The 21,676-nt window shown below is 44.7% G+C and overlaps 1 protein-coding gene across 1 annotated transcript in view; it reads right to left on the bottom strand.

Moving 5' to 3' along the window:
* LOC126249995 (mucin-6-like) overlaps nucleotides 1-21,676 on the bottom strand; it is a 323,978-nt gene that overhangs the window by 207,651 nt on the left and 94,651 nt on the right. The window contains exon 3 of the mRNA XM_049951522.1: nucleotides 20,236-20,308. Coding sequence (XP_049807479.1) covers nucleotides 20,236-20,249 — 14 coding nt within the window. The 5' untranslated portion in view covers nucleotides 20,250-20,308. The remainder of the gene's footprint in view (nucleotides 1-20,235; nucleotides 20,309-21,676) is intronic.

Raw genomic sequence — 21,676 nt, 5'->3', positions numbered from 1 at the left:
AAAAAATTGGTCCAGAAATTTTGTCAGAAAATTTTTAATAAAATAAAAAAATATTAACCTATAATAATGTTTTTGGCAGCTAGCCCATTATTGTTTTCCACTCTGAAATCATACAACTTCGGAACGCCAATGTTTCAGATTCGTCTGATCGTGAATACGAAGATGTTGATAATGTTAATTACGATGATGGTGAGCCCACGCTACAGAAATGTGTTCGAGATAGATGACACTCCAGAATTATATGATTATGTACCACTGTCAACAATTCAGAGATTAGAAAGCACTTAGAGACATAACAAATTTTACGCTTATGTACTTTTGTTGTAATTTATGAAATACTGAAAGACTTTTTTCGGCTTTTTTGACCACATGTTACTTTCAGAGTAGCTTCCGACACAGTTGCTGGAACTTTTATTGTTATGGAACATTTTAAACACTTTTGATGACATAGTAAAATATACTAGCATCAAGCACGTTACTACAAAGGTAACTCAACGAATACTACTGTAATTTTAAATTTAATAAAAATATAACGTTTTATAGTACTTGCATAAATACACTCCTGGAAATGGAAAAAAGAACACATTGACACCGGTGTGTCAGACCCACCATACTTGCTCCGGACACTGCGAGAGGGCTGTACAAGCAATGATCACACGCACGGCACAGCGGACACACCAGGAACCGCGGTGTTGGCCGTCGAATGGCGCTAGCTGCGCAGCATTTGTGCACCGCCGCCGTCAGTGTCAGCCAGTTTGCCGTGGCATACGGAGCTCCATCGCAGTCTTTAACACTGGTAGCATGCCGCGACAGCGTGGACGTGAACCGTATGTGCAGTTGACGGACTTTGAGCGAGGGCGTATAGTGGGCATGCGGGAGGCCGGGTGGACGTACCGCCGAATTGCTCAACACGTGGGGCGTGAGGTCTCCACAGTACATCGATGTTGTCGCCAGTGGTCGGCGGAAGGTGCACGTGCCCGTCGACCTGGGACCGGACCGCAGCGACGCACGGATGCACGCCAAGACCGTAGGATCCTACGCAGTGCCGTAGGGGACCGCACCGCCACTTCCCAGCAAATTAGGGACACTGTTGCTCCTGGGGTATCGGCGAGGGCCATTCGCAACCGTCTCCATGAAGCTGGGCTACGGTCCCGCACACCGTTAGGCCGTCTTCCGCTCACGCCCCAACATCGTGCAGCCCGCCTCCAGTGGTGTCGCGACAGGCGTGAATGGAGGGACGAATGGAGACGTGTCGTCTCCAGCGATGAGAGTCGCTTCTGCCTTGGTGCCAATGATGGTCGTATGCGTGTTTGGCGCCGTGCAGGTGAGCGCCACAATCAGGACTGCATACGACCGAGGCACACAGGGCCAACACCCGGCATCATGGTGTGGGGAGCGATCTCCTACACTGGCCGTACACCACTGGTGATCGTCGGGGGGACACTGAATAGTGCACGGTACATCCAAACCGTCATCGAACCCATCGTTCTACCATTCCTAGACCGGCAAGGGAACTTGCTGTTCCAACAGGACAATGCACGTCCGCATGTATCCCGTGCCACCCAACGTGCTCTAGAAGGTGTAAGTCAACTACCCTGGCCAGCAAGATCTCCGGATCTGTCCCCCATTGAGCATGTTTGGGACTGGATGAAGCGTCGTCTCACGCGGTCTGCACGTCCAGCACGAACGCTGGTCCAACTGAGGCGCCAGGTGGAAATGGCATGGCAAGCCGTTCCACAGGACTACATCCAGCATCTCTACGATCGTCTCCATGGGAGAATAGCAGCCTGCATTGCTGCGAAAGGTGGATATACACTGTACTAGTGCCGACATTGTGCATGCTCTGTTGCCTGTGTCTATGTGCCTGTGGTTCTGTCAGTGTGATCATGTGATGTATCTGACTCCAGGAATGTGTCAATAAAGTTTCCCCTTCCTGGGATAATGAATTCACGGTGTTCTTATTTCAATATCCAGGAGTGTATATATTTCAGTTGTCAGTTTACAAATGGAACTCCTAAAGGCTGTTGTGGAAAACAATTCATCCCGGGTTCGATTCCCGGCGGGGTCAGGGATTTTCTCTGGCTCGTGATGACTGGGTGTTGTGTGATGTCCTTAGGTTAGTTAGGTTTAAGTAGTTCTAAGTTCTAGGGGACTGATGGCCATAGATGTTAAGTCCCATAGTGCTCAGAGCCATTGAACCATTTTTGAAAACTTTTCACTACTGGGATAGAAACAATGTTTGATTCCTGATGTAGCAGATATGACACATGTGCTAATAGTTTGCTGAAAAATATCAATTCTTTTTCAATATTCGTGTTTTTGTGTTATTTAGTCCTAAATGACACACTGACCACCTATATAGACGTTTCGTTCTTGTAATCTAAACTCAAGAATGTGGAGGATAGCCCACCGTTTGCGGAACGTCAGCTTACAGTTTTGTTACGGACCGCCAAGCCGGCCGATGTGGCCGAGCGGTTCTATGCGCTTCAGTCTGGAACCACGCAACCGCTACGGTCGCATGTTCGAATCCTGCCTCGGGCATGGATGTGTGTGATGTCCTTTGGTTAGTTAGGTTTAAGTAGTTCTAAGTTCTTGGGGACTGATGACCTCAGATGTTAAGCCCCATAGTGCTCAGAGCCATTTGAACCATCTGAACGGAACGCCAACTTACAGTTTCGTTGGGGAAATTTCGATCTCCTTCCTGTAATGCCTGAGTACACATGTTGTCCCAGAGCTACGTGGAACACGTTCCTGTGTTGTGCTCGCGCTCGGCTCGGCCTGGCTTTACGAGTCGGCATTTAGCCAAGCAGAGTGCCGCGGCTGCGCATTAAAATTGTCTTAATGGCCACATAACCGCCGGTTGCGGCCGCGGCATGCAGACGTCGACCGCTACAGCCGTGACATTATGTCCCGCGGCTCGGCGTTTCGCAAGAGGCGGCCGGGCAGGCATAATCCCACGCAGTGATTCAGCCCGCGGCTCGGCACAATTCTGCCCTCCACCTTCTCCCAGGATACGAGGCAGCTTCATCATCAAACAGCTGGACGCTGCTGTCCACTCCACGTTCCCGACAGTTCGAGTACCTGGTTGTCCAACATTCTCCAAACAGTGCTGTGTTCCAGGCGTACGGGTTGAGATTAAAGTCTTCTTCCTTAATTCTACGTCACTATTTGACAGCAGTAACGTTTTTTAGTGGTATAAATATTTCGCTGTGTTCCCCACCTTCTGATGCTATTCTTGTACCATCTTGCTTCCTGGATTTCTTGCACTCCCGCTATTACGTCAATTGTAATTTATTTTGTTTCATTATTACTGTTTTTCCGCCGGCCGGGGTGGCCGAGCTGTTCTAGGCGCTACAGACTGGAACCGCACAACCGCTACGGTCGCAAGTTCGAATCCTGCCTCGTGCATGGTTGTGTGTGATGTCCTTAGGTCACTTAGGTTTAAGTAGTTCTAAGTTCTAGGGGACTGATGACCTCAGCAGTTGAGTCCCATAGTGCTCAGAGCCATTATTTTTTCATTTAAGAATTTTTTATCCTCCCAATTCAACACTCACCATAAACCTTTGGTTTGTTTATCCTGAACCAAAATTATGTGAAACGTAACTTGCTAGTTAGATACAAGAGTTCTCCTACATTACTTATTTTCGATAAATGGGCGATGTCACCTGCGAAGATAGCATTTAACCGCCAGTGTACTTTTTTTTTTTAGTTTACTGCCTTTAGAGACATGCCCATACAGACACCTCAGTAGCCACTGTCAATTATGATGATACTAGCTCGAGGACAGCGCAACACCCAGACAACACGCAGCCGGGAATCGAACCGGGACCTCTTCGGTTGGCAATCCGCCGCGCTGACCGGGCAGCTACGGATACGGAAATTCCCCGATGTACAGTTTTACTATGGTCTCAACTTGTATCTCACTTACAGGAGTCCGCCGGCCGGAGTGGCCGTGCGGTTCTAGGCGCTACAGTATGGAACCGCGAGACCGCTACGGTCGCAGGTTCGAATCCTGCCTCGAGCATGGATGTGTGTGATGTCCTTAGATTAGTTAGGTTTAAGTAGTTCTAAGTTCTAGGGGACTGATGACCTCAGCAGTTGAGTCCCATAGTGCTCAGAGCCATTTGAACTTACAGGAGTCCCTTCAACGTAGAAGCTGCAGAACCTTTTCTATAAGGTACAAGGTACAAGCTTGCCTTTCTTTTGAGTCAACCGTCTTCTGTCAGCTTTCAAAATGGTTTAAATGGCTCTGAGCACTATGGGACTTAACATCTGAGGTCATCAGTCCCCTAGGTTCAAATGGCTCTGAGCGCTATGCGACTTAACACCTAAGGACATCACACCCATCCATGCCCGAGGCGGGATTCGAACCTGCGACCGTAGCAGTCGCGCGGTTCCGGAATGAAGCGCCTAGAACCGCTCGGCCAGCGCGGCCGGCCTGTCAGCTTTGATGCAGCCCGCCACGAATTCCTCTCCTGAGCCAACCTTTTCAGCTCAGCGTAGCACTGGCAATCTACGTCCTCAATTATTTGCTGGATGTATTCCGATGTCTGTCTTCCTCCAGTACTATGGAAGTTATTCCGTCATGTCTTATGTCCCATCATCCTGTCCCTTCTTCTTGTCAGTGGTTTGCATATACTCCTTTACTCGCCGATTCCGCGGAGAACCTCCTAATTCCTTACATTATCTGTCCGCCTAATTTTCATCATTCTTCTGTAGTACCACATCTGTTATGCTTCTATTTTCTTCCGTTCCGTTTTTCCCACAGTCCTCACTGCTTTATAACCTTTTAAGTATGAGTTTGCCTTTCATTACCTACTTCGATTTTGATTGAAGGTAACATGGAGTTCTGGCGACAATCATTCTTCCCACTCAGCCTGCCCAGAATGACGCGCATGTTAGAAAGTCCCTTTTGGGATTCAGAACGGCGCGTCGACCCCGGATCGCATCCGCCCGGTGTGCCGGCCGTCCTAATCGCGGTTTTTAGGCGGATTCCTACATCCCATTAGGTGAACACCGGGCTAGCACCCATGTCCAGCTCAGTTACACCGAGTCGCAAACAATTAGGAAACTTTCGCACTGTTTCACAGGCATAACGCAACACACGGCCACACTTTAGTACACAAATTCCGTCCCGGTAGGTAATGGTGTGGCGATACGAAGGGCTTCCGGCCACCCACTATCATTAACAATACCAATTACGATAGTTAAAACGTCAATCCTGTGTAGATACGGGACACAGTCAAAGGAAAAAGAAGAAGGTAACATACTGACAGTCTTATGAAGCAGTTTCCGGCGATAAGAGACGCTGTCGCTAATGCATGGACACTGTTCAACAACTTTTCCGTTTAACGGCAGCAGAACGACCTCTGGACAGTGCGATGGAGATTCGCGTGCGATGGGATAATGAAATCTCGACCAGTAAATGGACATACCCACAGGTCGGTGATTCAGCCCCCCTTTTGTCTTGTGTTGGCCTTAAATGGGAGTGCATCATCTTTGTAAGATTTCATTAGCAGAACACTGTACGATTGCGTGCTGTGTTCTAGTTTTGGGTTTGCTGCACGTTATAAGAATACGATGGGTCAGCCTGTGTTTGCATCACTGCAGGACGTAACGTACGAGTGTATAATATTTTTCATCCCAATGCAGTTTTCATCTACATCGCATTAAGGTGAGAAATGACTGATCAACCAAAAATTGTCGTGACGTCTTGTGACCCATTTCTGGTGCCTTTGCCTCAGTTTACTGCTACTAGTGTGTTTATCGTAACAATTGAAAGAAGTTTGGCTGCAATCATTAATGGAGTTTTCCAGGTTTGTGATTACAGTGCGTCGGAACTAATAATGTAACCTTTTAAATTTTTTTTGTTTTAGTGACTATGGCTTGACAACCGTTTGTGGTGCCGAAAACTTTAAATTTCATTCTGACGCCCTTCTAGACAACAGTTATGTCGAAATACATAAGCTTATATTTTGGTGCACTGTGACCATTGCTCAGTCTCATTTGTGTGTGCGGCGAGGAAGTATACACCTCGGATTATTTGCGTATGTGCTTGCGAGCCTTATAGTTGCGTTGCACACTAATATTTCCGGAGTTACTTGTCTTTTTATTCTGCCTGGGAGCCCTGGTAGATCTCGTCCACAATCAGCGTGCCGCCCGGTTTGTATGTATGATTCTTACAGCGTCGCCACAAACTAATAATATGCAATAATTATTTGATCAAATATCGTACTGTGGTAAGTTAATAGTAATAATGTCTTGGGTTAGCACATCAATGCGATCTCATTCATTATTAATGCACCGGTAAGTTTTCGTAGCAATAATTGTTTTAAATACTGTAGTGTGCTAACTGTCTAGGGTGTGTCTTTGGAATTGTATCAGTCTAAATTACATTAACAGCGATGGCCATATTCGGATTTTCCGGCCATTAATGTATGAGATTTACAGTAATGTTGCATATACTAATAATATTGCAGGATTTATTTTGTGTGTGTGTGTGTGTGTGTGTGTGTGTGAAATCTTATGGGACTTAACTGCTAAGGTCATCAGTCCCTAAGCTTGCACACTACTTAATCTAAATTATCCTAAGGACAAACACACACACCTATGCCCGAGGGAGGACTCGAACCTCCACCAGGACCAGCCGCACAGTCCATGACTGCAACGCCTGAGACCGCTCGGCTAATCCCGCACGGCTGATTTATTTTGTTTAAATATGTTAATTATAATTATGTCTTCATTCCACTTGAGAGTGCTGTTTGCCTGTCACCCGCCCATGAGCACTGATCTTGACGGCTTCATTCTGATTGGCCCAGTGAGAATGGAGGAAGGGGAGAGTATTGGTTGGCGCTTAAACTGTTAGCAACTTTTATCCGCAAAGCCATCCACAGATTTCCGCAGCTGACTGTGTAGGCGACTGTGAGTTGTGTGTATTGAACTGGGGACATAGAAACGTCGGAGAGTTTTCGTCCCGCCGTAGCCCTCAGTGGTTCACAACCCCACACGACAGGCCACAGCAGTCCACCCACCCCACCGCCGCCCCACACCGAACCCAGGGTTATTGTGTGGTTCGGCAGCCAGCGGAAACTGCCCCCCGTCTCCCCCGCCCAGGAAACGTCTCAGACCAGACGAGTGTAACCCCAAATATTTCCGTGGTAGAGTAATTATGGTGTACGTGTATGTGGAGACAGTGTTTATGCAGCAATTGCTGACATAGTCTAACCGAGGCTGAATAACGGGAACCAGCCCGTATTCGCCGAGGCACTTGGAAAACCGCCTTAAAAATCATCCACAGGCTGGCTGACACACCGGACCTCGACACTAATCCGCCGGGCGGATTCGTGCCGGGGACCGGCACGCCTTCCCGCTCGAGAAGCAGCGCGTTAGACTGCGCGGCTAGCCGGGAGGGCGTGACAGTGAGTTACTACTGGTTGTTTGTGCTGAGTGAATGATGCCTTTAGTGTCATTGATGGGGTTGGTCGTGTCGGAGATGATTACACAGACTTGCTGTTTAAATAATGCCAATTTCTCTACCATTCCTGGGGGGTTGGTTTGGCGTATTGTTGGGGAGACATGTGGGGCTCTCTCGTTCGTGGCCAGGGATTTAGTGGTGGCCGCAGCCGCTGGAGGAGTTCAGCATGCTACCAGCATGTCACCCAGATAATTTGACGTACAACGTCCGGCGAATGCAGATTGTTGGGGGTTGGTCGCGGAGGGGAGGGGGGGGGGGGCTAGTCCCTGGAAATGCAGGTATGTATTTGAAGCATTCTTTGATATTTCCAACGATGTGTTGTAATCCATATCGTCGTCATTACCGAGGGCCGGAGGTCCCTCGCTTGATGTAGCAGCATCGATATAGCAGCTTCAACGATTTTTTCGCCACCAGAAACCAAGCCGGAGATGATTACACCTAAAATTATAATCTTTTTCGGTCGTTGCTGGGGAAGGGGGGGGGGGCAGTGTCCACGGCTCTACAACACACGTTGGAGTTTGAGGGGTGGGCTACCCTGCAGGCGACATACCGTTTACTAGTGAGCTCTCTGGGTGCGTATTTTGTAGTGCTGTGCTGTACACACGGTATCTTGGCTGGAGGGATCAGAATTTTGCTACGATTTCACACAATCTAGTAACGCAGTGGCGACTTAATAAGGTTTACCACGCTTTAATATTCCCTATAGATACTGTAGCTCTGGTTGGAAATGGTAAAACTGCAGTGCTTATAAAATGTCCTGTGGCGTGATTATTTCTATCCACTTGGTCCGTTCCTTACACACACGAGTAATAAAGTGGTGGCTTACGAATGATAAACAGATCGGGCCCAGGCTGCGCTGTGACTGACTGAGAGCAGAACGGTGACGACGCGACGCGATGCGACGTTGACGTGACGTCGCGACACGACACTACGTCGCGACACGACGTGACACTGTTACACGACGTCGTGGCGTGACGCTGTGACATGACGCAACGCCAATGTGACGTGACGTCGAGAGCGGTGGGTTGGAACTCGCGAGAGATGTCGAATAATACGGAAAATTGTGGAAGAATGAGAGTACTTACATATCTGCATCACTGTGGTCTCTACTGGTGCCTCAAATGACATAATATTAAACTGTTATTAACAAATAGAGTTCGAGTGACAGGACGTAACGTTATTTGTTATTAAAAAATGCACACAGACTGACCCTCTTCGTATGCTGCCCCGCTCCAGAATGAACGCCAGTTATAAAAGATGAAGATCAGATGGCGAGCTTCAACAACAATGATGGATAATTCGGGAACATGCTGCATTGTGACCAACTGAGAGCATTGTGTTGCCGAGAAGAGCACGAGGGACCTCTTGTAATTGGATAAAATATGAAAAAAAAGTGGAAAAAATCGTAAAATTGTGTAAATACAGAAAAAATACGAAAGTAGGTGAATAATAATTAATAACGGGGAAAATATGAAAAAAAGGTGGAAATATGGATAAATATGTAATATTGGAAGAAAGAAAGTACGTAAAATTGTGAAAGAATAAAGCAATTAAATATCTGCCAGGGAGTGGTCACTGCTCGTGCCGTGAATGAGGTAATATTAATATGTTATTAACAAACAGACCTTGATGACACGACTTAACGTAATCTGTTATTAATAAATAAGTACAGCTTACAGTTTCTTCCTGTGGTGTGCAGCTCCGGTGAGAACCCACCCACTTGTGTCCCAGTTATACAAGATGAAGACGGAGTGGGGGTGTTTGAGCCTCATTGGTCCACGATAGGAGAGGGGTCATGACGGTGGAGAGCGAGAAGGGAGGGGTGGGGATTCCCTGGGTGACCTTTATCAATTTCCGCTGGTTCCCTGGGAGGGGGAGGGTTCGATGTCCTTGAATACATGTCACCAAAGTAGGTAACCTGACATCGGACGTCCTCATCAGTGACCTTAAGATAAGATAGTTATCTGAACTGGAATCGGTTTTGATAATGTACTTACGATCTGTCCATTTTTTTTGGCTTTGCCTTTCCTGAATCTATGGTTACCTATGCTACTTTAATTACTGCTTTTTAAATGTAATTACATTTCTACCCCATAACCACAACACCAATGCTTCCTGATACTGCCTCAGAAAATTTCTATTAGGTCTCCATATTTCTTCGTTTGTAATTATTATATTATTGTTTTAATACTTTTAAAGTTATTTCAGTCTACTTTCCGCGTCTACTAGACTACGACCCGAATCCATATTAGTGGAGCGTATGCTTTTGAAATATTTGGTTTCTAAATCTTTGTCTAATTAATATATTGTCCACTTCATATGCGAAATTCTTTAATTTCAAAGTGTAACTTTCTTACAGTGATTTTTAAAGATATTGTTCACTAAAACGACGTTCTTCCCACACCCCATATTCTCCAACAAGCGTAACTTTGTTGTTCTCGCTTACTATTGTGTTCAAACAATTCGATCTTATCAAATTTTCATCCCTTTTCGCGTATAAATTCGTTAGCTGGAAGGAACTCGCATACCCTCTCCTGTCTTCTCACTATCAGCTTACGGTTTGCTTATGTAACACTTGTACATTTCTGGTAGGCGTAAACTTTATTTCAGTCACGCCTTGAACGCTATAAGCCGCTTATAGTTCTTTTAATTCGCTTCATTAATCCATTTGAAGTCCACCTATCTATCTCTGCGTTAAGATTTCAGAGTGGCCCCGAATCTTTTAAACTAGCCATTTTCGATTCAAGTAACCCGTTTCACCTTTTTTCAGATAACGTGCCCAAGTAGAAAGAGTTCTCACAAATATGAAACTTCCAGTATTCTGGGCCTAAGTTCGTTGAATGAAAGCCCTTTTGTTAATCGACCTCGTCTGCACTATCTCCACCGGGAAATCCGAACGAGCGACAACTTTACAATTAAAAAAAAAAAAAAGTCAAAGGGATAAGTTATCATGAGAACTTTTTTAAAAATGTATCCAAGCAGATGAATTTCTCTTTGGTTTATAATCTGATTATCTCTATATTTCTCTTTTGCGTTCCCAGTTCTTTAGCCAGCAGGGCAACTTCTAGTTGCAAACGTCAAGGCACTATTCGATAATGGAGAACTGTTTCATAAGTAGACATTAGTCTTTGTTGCCAACTGTTAGTAAGGAATTTCTATATGTTTCCACATTCTTGCTGAAAATCAAGTCTTAACAGTTTTCAAAAGATAATATTTGCTTACGTCAGTTATCTTTTAGTTGAGATACTTCCACATTTCTGCGAGACACTACTGTCAGATAGACACCTGCGTTATCTCTGATAAATCTGAGGCTATCTGGCTGCAGCTGATTCGTTACGTATTTATAAACACAGGAGGGGTCCAGTCCTGAAAAACTACTTATACCGTGTTAACGTCAATTTGTTAAATATCGTCACCATTACCTCATTTTTAAGTTACGGAAGCAATAAAATCATAAGAGGCGTCTGTATCAGATAGCAGAATTTTAAACAGATATGGCGAGGTAAAAGTATTGCACCAGAACCCTGGAGATACTAAAAGGTATCAGATAGATTATATAATGGTAAGACACAGATTTAGGAACCAGGTTTTAAATTGTAAGACATTTCCAGGGGCAGATGTGGACTCTGACCACAATCTATTGGTTATGAACTGTAGATTAAAACTGAAGAAACTGCAAAAAGGTGGGAATTTAAGGAGATGGGACCTGGATAAGCTGAAAGAATCAGAGGTTGTACAGAGTTTCAGGGAGAGCATAAGGGAACAACCGACAGGAATGGGGGAAAGAAGTACAGTAGAAGAAGAATGGGTAGCTCTGAGGGATGAAGTAGTGAAGGCAGCAGAGGATCAAGTAGGTAAAAAGACGAGGGCGAGTTGAACTCCTTGGGTAACAGAAGAAATATTGAACTTAATTGATGAAAGGAGAAAATATAAAAATGCAGTAAATGAAGCAGACAAAAAGGAATACAAACGTCTCAAAAATGAGATCGACAGGAAGTGCAAAATGGCTAAGCAGGGATGGCTAGAGGACAAATGTAAGGATGTAGAGGCCTATCTCACTAGGGGTAAGATAGATACTGCCTACAGGAAAATTAAAGAGACCTTTGGAGATAAGAGAATGACTTGTATGAATATCAAGAATGACTTGTATGAATATCAAGAGCTCAGATGGAAACCCAGTTCTAAGCAAAGAAGGGAAAGCAGAAAGGTGGAAGGAGTATATAGAGGGTGTATACAAGGGCGATGTACTTGAGGACAATATTATGGAAATGGAAGAGGACGTAGATGAAGATGAAATGGGAGATACGATACTGCGTGAAGAATTTGACAGAGCGCTGAAAGACCTGAGTCGAAACAATGCCCCGGGAGTAGACAACATTCCATTAGAACTAATGACGGCCTTGGGAGAGCCAGTCATGACAAAACTCTACCATCTGGTGAGCAAGATGTATGAGACAGGTGAAATACCCTCAGACTTCAAGAAGAATATAATAATTCCAATCCGAAAGAAAGCAGGTGTTGACAGATGTGAAAATTACCGAACTATCAGTTTAATAAGTCACAGCTGCAAAATACTAACACGAATTCTTTACAGACGAAAGGAAAAACTAGTAGAAGCCAACCTCGGGGAAGTTCAGTTTGGATTCCGTAGAAATATTGGAACACGTGAGGCAATACTGACCTTACGACTTATCTTAGAAGAAAGATTAAGGAAAGGCAAACCTACGTTTCTAGGATTTGTAGACTTAGAGAAAGCTTTTGACCATGTTGACTGGAATACTCTGTTTCAAATTCTAAAGGTGGCAGGGGTAAAATACAGGGAGCGAAAGGCTATTTACAATTTGTACAGAAACCAGATGGCAGTTATAAGAGTCGAGGGGCATGAAAGGGAAGCACTGGTTGGGAAGGGAGTAAGACAGGGTTGTAGCCTCTCCCCGATGTTGTTCAATCTGTATTTTGAGCAAGCAGTAAAGGAAACAAAAGAAAAATTCGGAGTAGGTATTAAAATTCATGGAGAAGAAATAAAAACTTTGAGGTTCGACGATGACATTGTAATTCTGTCATAGACAGCAAAGGACTTGGAAGAGCAGTTGAATGGAATGGACAGTGTCTTGAAACGAGGATATAAGATGAACATCAACAAAAGCAAAACAAGGATAATGGAATGTAGTCGAATTAAGTCGGGTGATGTTGAGGGTGTTAGATTAGGAAATGAGACACTTAAAGTAGTAAAGGAGTTTTGCTATTTGGGGAGCAAAATAACCGATGATGGTCGAAGTAGAGAGGATATAAAATGTAGACTGGCAATGGCAAGGAAAGCGTTTCTGAAGAAGTGAAATTTGTTAACATCGAGTATAGATTTAAGTGTCAGGAAGTCATTTCTGAAAGTATTTGTATGGAGTGTAGCCATGTATGGAAGTGAAACATGGACGATAAATAGTTTGGACAAGAAGAGAATAGAAGCTTTCGAAATGTGTTGCTGCAGAAGAATGCTGAAGATTAGATGGGAGATCACATAAGCCCGCATATCGTGGTCGTGCGGTAGCGTTTTCGCTTCCCACGCCCAGGTTCCCGGGTTCGATTCCCGGCGGGGTCAGGGATTTTCTCTGCCTCGTGATGGGTGGGTGTTGTGTGCTGTCCTTAGGTTAGTTAGGTTTAAGTAGTTCTAAGTTCTAGGGGACTTATGACCACAGCAGTTGAGTCCCATAGTGCTCAGAGCCATTTGAACCATTTTGAAGATCACATAACTAATGAGGAAGTATTGAATAGGATTGGGGAGAAGAGAAGTTTGTGGGACAACTTGACCAGAAGAAGGGATCGGTTGGCAGGACATGTTCTGAGGCATCAAGGGATCACCAATTTAGTATTGGAGGGCAGCGTGGAGGGTAAAAATCGTAGAGAGAGACCAAGAGATGAATACACTAAGCAGATTCAGAAGGATGTAGGTTGCAGTAGGTACTGGGAGATGAAAAAGCTTGCACAGGATAGAGTAGCATGGAGAGCTGCATCAAACCAGTCTCAGGACTGAAGACCACAACAACAACATGTTTGTACCTTTACCATGGCAGGTTTCAGTGAAGACTGTTTTGAACTATGACGGCTAGATGTCAGCCCTGAACTGCCAACCTAAGGAAGCAATTGGGGAGTAGCCTTTACTGACTGCTTTGTGTACTTCGCTTTGCTATGCATTGTGAATTAATCGTGGTTTTCGTATCGTATTTTGAAATTAGTGAAGAGGCCAATTCTGGTCCATCGCGGAGGAGGGGGTTCGGGTACGTTTCTGACAACATCGAAAGGGTCGGTGACACCTACGACAGTGTCTCAGTTCTTCTTTTAGAAAGCACTGAGCAAGGGTGTAGACCAGGGGTCTCCAAACTACGGCCCGCGACGGCCGGCAAACCGGCCCGCCCGCGTTAGCTGGCCGGACATCCCCGGTATCCGGCCCGCCAGATATTTGAGGTGCTACCTATACTGCCAACAATTGAGTTGCGAGGCCTATCGCGACCAATACACCGCAACGTTGGCTGTGCTACTGGCTACAAGACTACATAACTAAACTTATTGTTGCGCCGCTTGAAATAACAATGCGTTGGCATGCTCCACCTCTGTTACGTGTTGCAGTAATTGTGTTGCTAACAATGATTTTGAGATTTCGTTAACTTTGCAGGACGCTTTCGTGAAGAATGTGCAGTGACATACTTTTTTGTCGGTGAAATTCGCCAGAATAAAATACGCCAGAATTTCGGTCAGGTACGTCCACCAATCAAAATTATGTAATTAAATAAAAATCGTAGTTCGTTTCAGTGCTAGCTATTCCCACAACCTTTGATTTTTGCGATTTCACCTTTCCTTTAGCCTTACATTACGGTGATCGTGGAGTGCTAGGGCGCTTTAACCCCACTAGGTAGATCTTGGCCCTTATGACTTCGTGGAGGAGTCAATGTGGTCCGGTGACTAAAAAGTTTGGAGACCCCTGGTCTAGACTACGAGCACTGCGAGGCGGGGCTTGTTCCCCTCTACCCTGCTCAGCTCTCAGGGTGTCTTAGGTACTTGTTTGTTTGCGCTCGCAGGTGCCACGTTACAATGTCCCTACTAGATACTATCTGCCGAAACAAGCAAAACTAATATAAAGCAGCGTGTGAGGTTTGATACAAATGCAAAGTCGATGTGACTTCTACAGGGATTGGACAAAAATATGTGAACACAGCGAGTAATACATGTTTGAACATAAACGCAGATGTTAGCCACGACTGCAAGGTTGCGCTGTTGTATTTGACGACGAACGGCGATCGTGCAACGTAGCACGTTACAGTCGCGGCCATAATAGTTTTCTGTGTGGTTGTGAGCGCATTGTTTCGGAGACAGTGAATTCGAATGTGGGCAAATTACTGCTGCTAGTACGGTGGGTGGGTGCTTGCGTAAAGAAGTTAGTCGGGGTGTTTGGTGTTACAAGAGGCAGGGGAAAGACATCATCAGCGAAGTCACAACGCGGACGAAAGAGTGTGTTCAGTGCTCGCGGCGGCCGGGCACTGAAGGGGATAATGACGAAAAATAAGGGGACGAGAGCTGGAAACGTCAATGCGGAACTAAATGCCGCAGTAGAGAACACTGCCAACACCAAAACAAGGTGAAGGGAGCTCCATAATTAGGGAATTACAGGGCGAGACGTAATTCCAAAAACACCCATCAGTGATGCAAATGACCGTAGCATGAAAACGTAGTGCTGAAGCCATGAAATCTAGACTACGTAGCAATGAAAAAGGGTCATTTGGTCAGATGAGTTTCGTTTTGCAATGTTCCCAACATTTGGCAAAGTTTATGTCCGAAGAGTGTAACATGGTCGGGGATTGAGTGATGCTTGAGGCAGCCACTTCGTGATGCACACTTGGTCTGGGGGCCCTCGTTCTGTCAACGGCCTTGTCAAAGAGGATGAAGGAACGGACGGAGGTTCAGGGCATTCTCTTGCCCTTGGAGTCGTAACTGCCCTTAAAAGGCCGAAGAATCAGCAATGATCAACGGCAAGAGGATCCACAAGGCAGTGGAAACCCTTGCATTAAAGACACATAATGTGTATTCTCAGGACATATGACCTGTAACTGAAAAGGTATCATGATGTTCTCTCCATTGGCAAAAAGGTTCCGGACTAGTCCCTCATTCGTATCTCCCGGAGGGGACTGCCAAGGGAGAGGCAGCCATGAGAAAAGGTTCGAACGTGGTAGGGCAGCTAGAAAATCTGAAAAGGGAAATGCTAAGGCTCAATCTAAATACAGTGGGCGTCAGGAAAGTGAAATGGAAAGAAGGCAAGGATTTCTGTTCAGACGAGTATGGGATAATGGCTCTGAGCACTATGGGACTTCTAAGGTCATCAGTCCCCTAGAAATTAGAACTACTTAAACCTAACTAACCTAAGGACATCACACACACCCGTGCCCGAGGCAGGATTCGAACCTGCGACTGTAGCGGTTGCGCGGTTCCAGACTGTAGCGCCTAGAGCCGCTCGGCCACCCCGGCCGGCGAGTATAGGATAATATCAGCGAAAAGGAAGTGGTATAATGGGAGTAGGATGGGCAGAGAGTCAGTTACTGTGAATAGTTCAATGATACGGTTGTCATGAACAGGAAGGTGGGGCAGAGAATCGGTTACTGTGAACAGTTCAATACAATAGTTCAGCCGTACATACCGACGTCGTAAGCAGAAGATGAAGAGATAAACTATATGAGGACACTGAAGGGGTAATTCAGTATGTAAAGGGAGATGAAAATCGAATAGTCATGGGGGATTGGAATGCGGTTCTAAGGGACGGACTAGAAGGAAGGATTACGGAAAAATATGGGTTGGTAGAAGAAATGAAGAGAGGAGAAACATTAACGGAGATGTGCAATCAATTTCAGCTTGTAATGGGGAATACTCTGTTCAAAAATCACAAGAGGAGGAGGTATACTTGGAAAAGGCTGGGAGAGTCAGAAAAATTTCAGTTAGATTATAGCAGGACCAGGCCGTGATTCCGAAATCAGATATTGGGTGAGGAGGCGTACCCAGGGGCAGATATAGACTCAAATCACAATTCGGTAATGAGGAAGGGTAGGCTGAAGTTTAAGAGCCTGGTCAACAAGAATCAGTGTGCTAAGAAGTGGGCTTCGGAAGTACTAAGGAATGAGGAGATACGCTTGAAGTTCTCTGAGACCATAGATACTGCGATAATGAATAGCTCAGTACACAGTACAGTTGAAGAGGATTGGACAGTCGCAGAAGTTGGAAAGAAAAACGTAGGTACAAGAAAGGTAGTTGCGAAGAAATCATTGGTAACAGAAGAAATACTCCAGCTGATCGACGAAAAAAAAGTACAAAATGCATAGGGAAATATCGCAATACAAAAATACAAGTCACTTAGGAACAAATAAACAGGAAATGCAGGTAAGTTAAGACTAAAGGGCTGCATGAAAAATGTGAAGAAATCGAGAAAGAGATGTATTGCCGGCAGGACTGATTCAGTATATAGAAAAGTAAAAACAAACGTCAGTGAAATTAACAGCAAATGCGATAATATTAAGAGTGAAATGGGAATTCAACTGTTAAATGCCGAGAAGAGAGTGGATATGCGCAAAGATTATGCTGAATGAGTCTATGATGGGGAAGATCGTATACGGTGGATGGGATGCATAACATTTTACAGAATTTCTAAAATCATTGGGGGAAACGGCAGCATAACGATTATCCACGTTGGTGTGTAGAATGTTTGAGACTGGCAATATACGATAGATTTCCGGAAAAAATATCATCCACACAATTCCCAACATTGCAAGAGCAGACAAGTGCGAGGATTATCGCACAATCAGTTTAACAGCCCATGCGTCCATTTGCTGACAAGAATGATATGCGTAAGAATGGGAAAGAAAACGAGGGTCTGCTAGATGACGATCAATTTGGCAGCAGGAAAGGTAAGGACACCAGAGAGGCAGCTCTGACGTTGCGGATGAAAACAGTGGGACTGAACAAAATCAAGACACGTTCATAGGATTTGTTCAGCAATGTCAAATGGTGCAAAATTTTCGAATTTCCGAGATAAATAGTGTAAGATATAGGGAAAGACGGGTAATATACATTACATTGTGTACAACAGCCAAGAGGGAAATTAAGACTGAAAGACCAAGAACGAAGAGCTCGGATTAAAGAAGTTCTGAGACAGGGACGTAGTCCTTCGCTCCTACAGTTAAAACTATACATTGAAGAAGCAATGACCGAAATAAAAGAGAGTGGAATAAAAATTCAAAGTGGAAGGATATCAATGATACGGTTGGCTGATGACATTGCTATCCTCAGTGAAAGTGAACAAGAATTACAGGATCAATTGAATGGAAGAACAGTCCACTGACTATAGAACAGGGATGGCGAGTAAATCGAAGAAAGACGAAAGTAATGAGAGAAACGTAACATCCGAATTGGGGACCACGAATTAGGCGACATTAACGAATTCTGCTACTTAGGTAGCAAAATAACCCATGACGGATTGAGCAAGGAGGATATAAAAAGCAGACTAGCACTGGCAAAAAAGGGCATTCCTGGCCACGAGAAGTCTAGTAGTGTCAAACACACATCTTAATTTGAATTTCTGAGAATGTACGTTTGGAGCACAGCACTGTATGGTACTGAAATATTGACTGTGGGAAAACCGGAACAGAAGAAAAGCTAAGGAATGAGGAGATTCTACGCAGAAGCAGCGAGGCATAGAATGACAGGACATCTGTTCAGACGCCAGGGAATACCTTCCGTGGTACTGGAGGAGCTGTATATGGTAAAAATTATTGAGGAAGAGATAGATTGGAAAAATCAAGCAAATAATGTATGACGTATGTCGTAACTGCTACTATGAGGTGAAAAGGTTGGCGCAGGAGAGGAATTCGTGGCGGGTAGAGCATCAAACCAGTCAGAAGACCGATTACTAAAAAAATATCATTGTATTCAATGGCGGCCTATGGTTACTCTAAAGGGTCGCAATACTGTCAAGTATTACGTGACCAATCTGGGTGAACAGGTCCTTCTCATGGAAAAACTTTTGTTTCCCAAAGGCGATGCTGTGTTTCAAGACTACAGGGCACTTTTTCACACAGCTCGCATCATACACGACTGGTTTCGTGGGCACAAGGATAAACCGTCTCACTTTTCGTGGCCACCAGTCACCAGATCTCAAAATTACTGAGGCTTTATGGTCTACCTTGGAGAGAGGGGTGCGTCATTGCCAGTCACATGCATCATCGTTAAATGAACTTGCCACTATTTTGCAGGAAGGAAAACCATACAGCATATGTATTAATTCATTACGAGACCACTGGAAGCTGTTGTGAATGCCAACGGGTTTCATACATCATATTAAGACACTGTAATGCATTATGTTGTTGTTGTTTCCATTTTTTGTCCACCCTGCGGCGCGGCACGTTTCTTTTTACCGCCCTACCAATGTCCAGCAATGTTCATTTGTCTAGCTAAAAGCTGTAGTAGAAAATACTAGACCACTACTGTCTATTGCAGGTCGCAACATACATAGAATTGTCCGGTAAACGGGATGTGGCTAGCTACTGAAATAAAAGTTTTAACTTGGCAATGTAAATTTTCAGGTGTATTCTTACGATAAAGATCACAGTTAATACTGCCAAGTCCGTACTAAGTGGCAACACAATGTAAAGTTCACACGCACACTACAATCACACACGCTGCCAGTTAATGGTATTTACACCCGTTACCGAAGTTAACAGAGTTCACCGGATCGTTTAGTTATGAAAATGCTCGCTCAAATGTTGTGCACTCTGCTCTACACGTAATACCTGTTCCAGTCTTAGATCGCAAAACACGCCACGCGGTTTTAACTAACAGTCAAAAGCAATAATTTTGATATTCCGTCTGAAATTGCACACGACTTCCGCTATACCGTTCACTTAAATTCACTTTGTACTACTTCGCGAACTCGTAATTAACATTTTTCCGCGATTTTACAGTACTTTCGTCGGAGCTGCTTTCAATCAGATGTTACTAGTTCGAACCCTCAGGCCCGACCCCCCTATATCAAACCAAAGGCTTTGTTCCCAGCATAGATTGGCGCGAGCCTGCATTTTTCTGATTGGCTGATATCACAAACAGCAAATCAGGTTGCAGTATTATCCCGCGCTAACCCGCGCTTTACTTCAATGACCAATCATAGTAAAACATTTCTTTCTATGGTAATTGCTAAATAAATAAATTTAGAAAACTATCAAATATAAAATTACTCCTTCTGAAATTACCGATTAATTTGTGTTCTACTCACGATTTATTAGTACCGTAAACTGACTGCACATTTAATTATAGTAAATCCCCTGTATAGTTTTACTGGTACTTCGTGAATAAACAAAACAATTTTCATTTACTTCTGTTCTTCTTCAGTCATACAACACTCACTCTGTTAATTAGTAAACATATAAAGCAATTATAATTATGCAAATACATTAAATATTAATCAAACATAACTTTACAACATTGTTTTGACTACGACTGCTAGCACTGTCCGTCAACTGCTGACCTCTGCCGCCTACTAGTACAACTACGTGCAGCTCTGTAACTCAGGTCCATGTCAGCTGGTGACATCTGTCGATGACTCATGCCTATAACGATATCGTCCTAACAAGTGACAGGAGCGATGCGAAGGCGCCACGCCTCAACCCCCTGGACATCAATGGTACGCTAAAATGGCTAACACTGTTTAATATTTGTAGCTATTCGCAGTGACTTACGTGTTACAGAGCATGATGTAGTTGCTTCTCCTTCTCCGGGTTCTCTCTTCGTCGGTGAATTAGAACGCGACACCTGCGGACAACATACAACAAATCACTTTCCAGCCACAAACAGCAATATCGTCGCTAGTCTACAAGCTACAACCAGCAGTAGATTTCGTGTAATGTAATTTTACGTCTACGTATATGTCAGATTTCTGAAAGCCACTGTGAAGTGCATGGCAGAGGATACTTTCCATAACACCATGAATTATGGGGTCTTCCCGCTCCAGTCGCTTACGGGGCGTTGTGGGAACAATGACTGCTGAAATGCCTGTGTGCGCGTCATGAATGGTCACGCAGCGATTTACGGTAGAAGCAGGTGACGTCCGGTGACAGAAGGATCATCTCAGCTACAGAAAGGAAATGTATCGAATGTTTTAGTGCTGCAGTCATCAAACGCACCGTCAGAGAAACTGTGGTGTCTGTGCTAGGAAATGATTCGTGGGCAGATCGGTGACAATGAAAGACTGAATCACTGGTAACGTGCTCCAGTCCACTGAATGCTCCATAAGATTATATGAAGGTTGTGAGGGGTGTTGTTTAAGCTTTAGAAAATATAGCGTCATACGGAAAGTGTATAACGTTGGCGACATTTTCTTCCCTTTGGATTTAACGCAGGAGTGAAGGCAGCGGAGGCAGTTTGAAACTGTTGTGTCGTGTATGGGGAGGGCACCTATGGGGAGGGAACCATCGAAGAAATCGCGTCAGAAAACAGAATTTTCGTTTAAAGTAGGATCGTTATGACGTGAATTACTCGCGACATTCAGGAAGACCGACGGTTTGTACGCTTTACCACTATGGTTCACGTCACTGTACTTGATAGTTGGTAAATGTAATAAACTGCGACGATTTTACCTTCGACACTTATATTCACCTTCGACACATACATTCTACATCTACATCCATACTCCGCAAGCCACCTGACGGTGTGTGGCGGAGGGTAAATTCAGTGCACAGGACTGGTAAGTTGGGGAAAAAAAATTCGGTTTGAGACCCGGTTTGGTATAAATTTTCAGCTAGCATGGGTTCAAAAATGTTCAAATGTGTGTGAAATCTTATGGGACTTAACTGCTAAGGTTATCAGTCCCTAAGCTTACACACTACTTAACCTAAATTATCCTAAGGACAAACACACACACACCCCTCCCGAGGGAGGGCTCGAACCTCCGCCGGGACCAGCCGCACAGTCCATGACTGCAGCCCCCCCCAGACCGCTCGGCTAATCCCGCACGGCCCTGTCTTTGCCTCTTCACTTATGTCAGTCCCTCGATCCATTCATTTTAGTCCCTTTAATTTATTTCAGTACGAGAGAGGTAAGTATATTCACCATGAGCTTGGATGGGCATCCTTCGAAGAAAGAAGATCTTTCTACCAAGCGCTATCAAAGACGTTTAGAGAC

The sequence above is a fragment of the Schistocerca nitens genome, chromosome 1, assembly GCF_023898315.1.
Source record: "Schistocerca nitens isolate TAMUIC-IGC-003100 chromosome 1, iqSchNite1.1, whole genome shotgun sequence".
NCBI lineage: Eukaryota > Metazoa > Arthropoda > Insecta > Orthoptera > Acrididae > Schistocerca > Schistocerca nitens.
The sequence above is the reverse complement of the archived record's forward strand: the minus strand, read 5'-3'. Positions and strand labels throughout refer to the sequence as shown.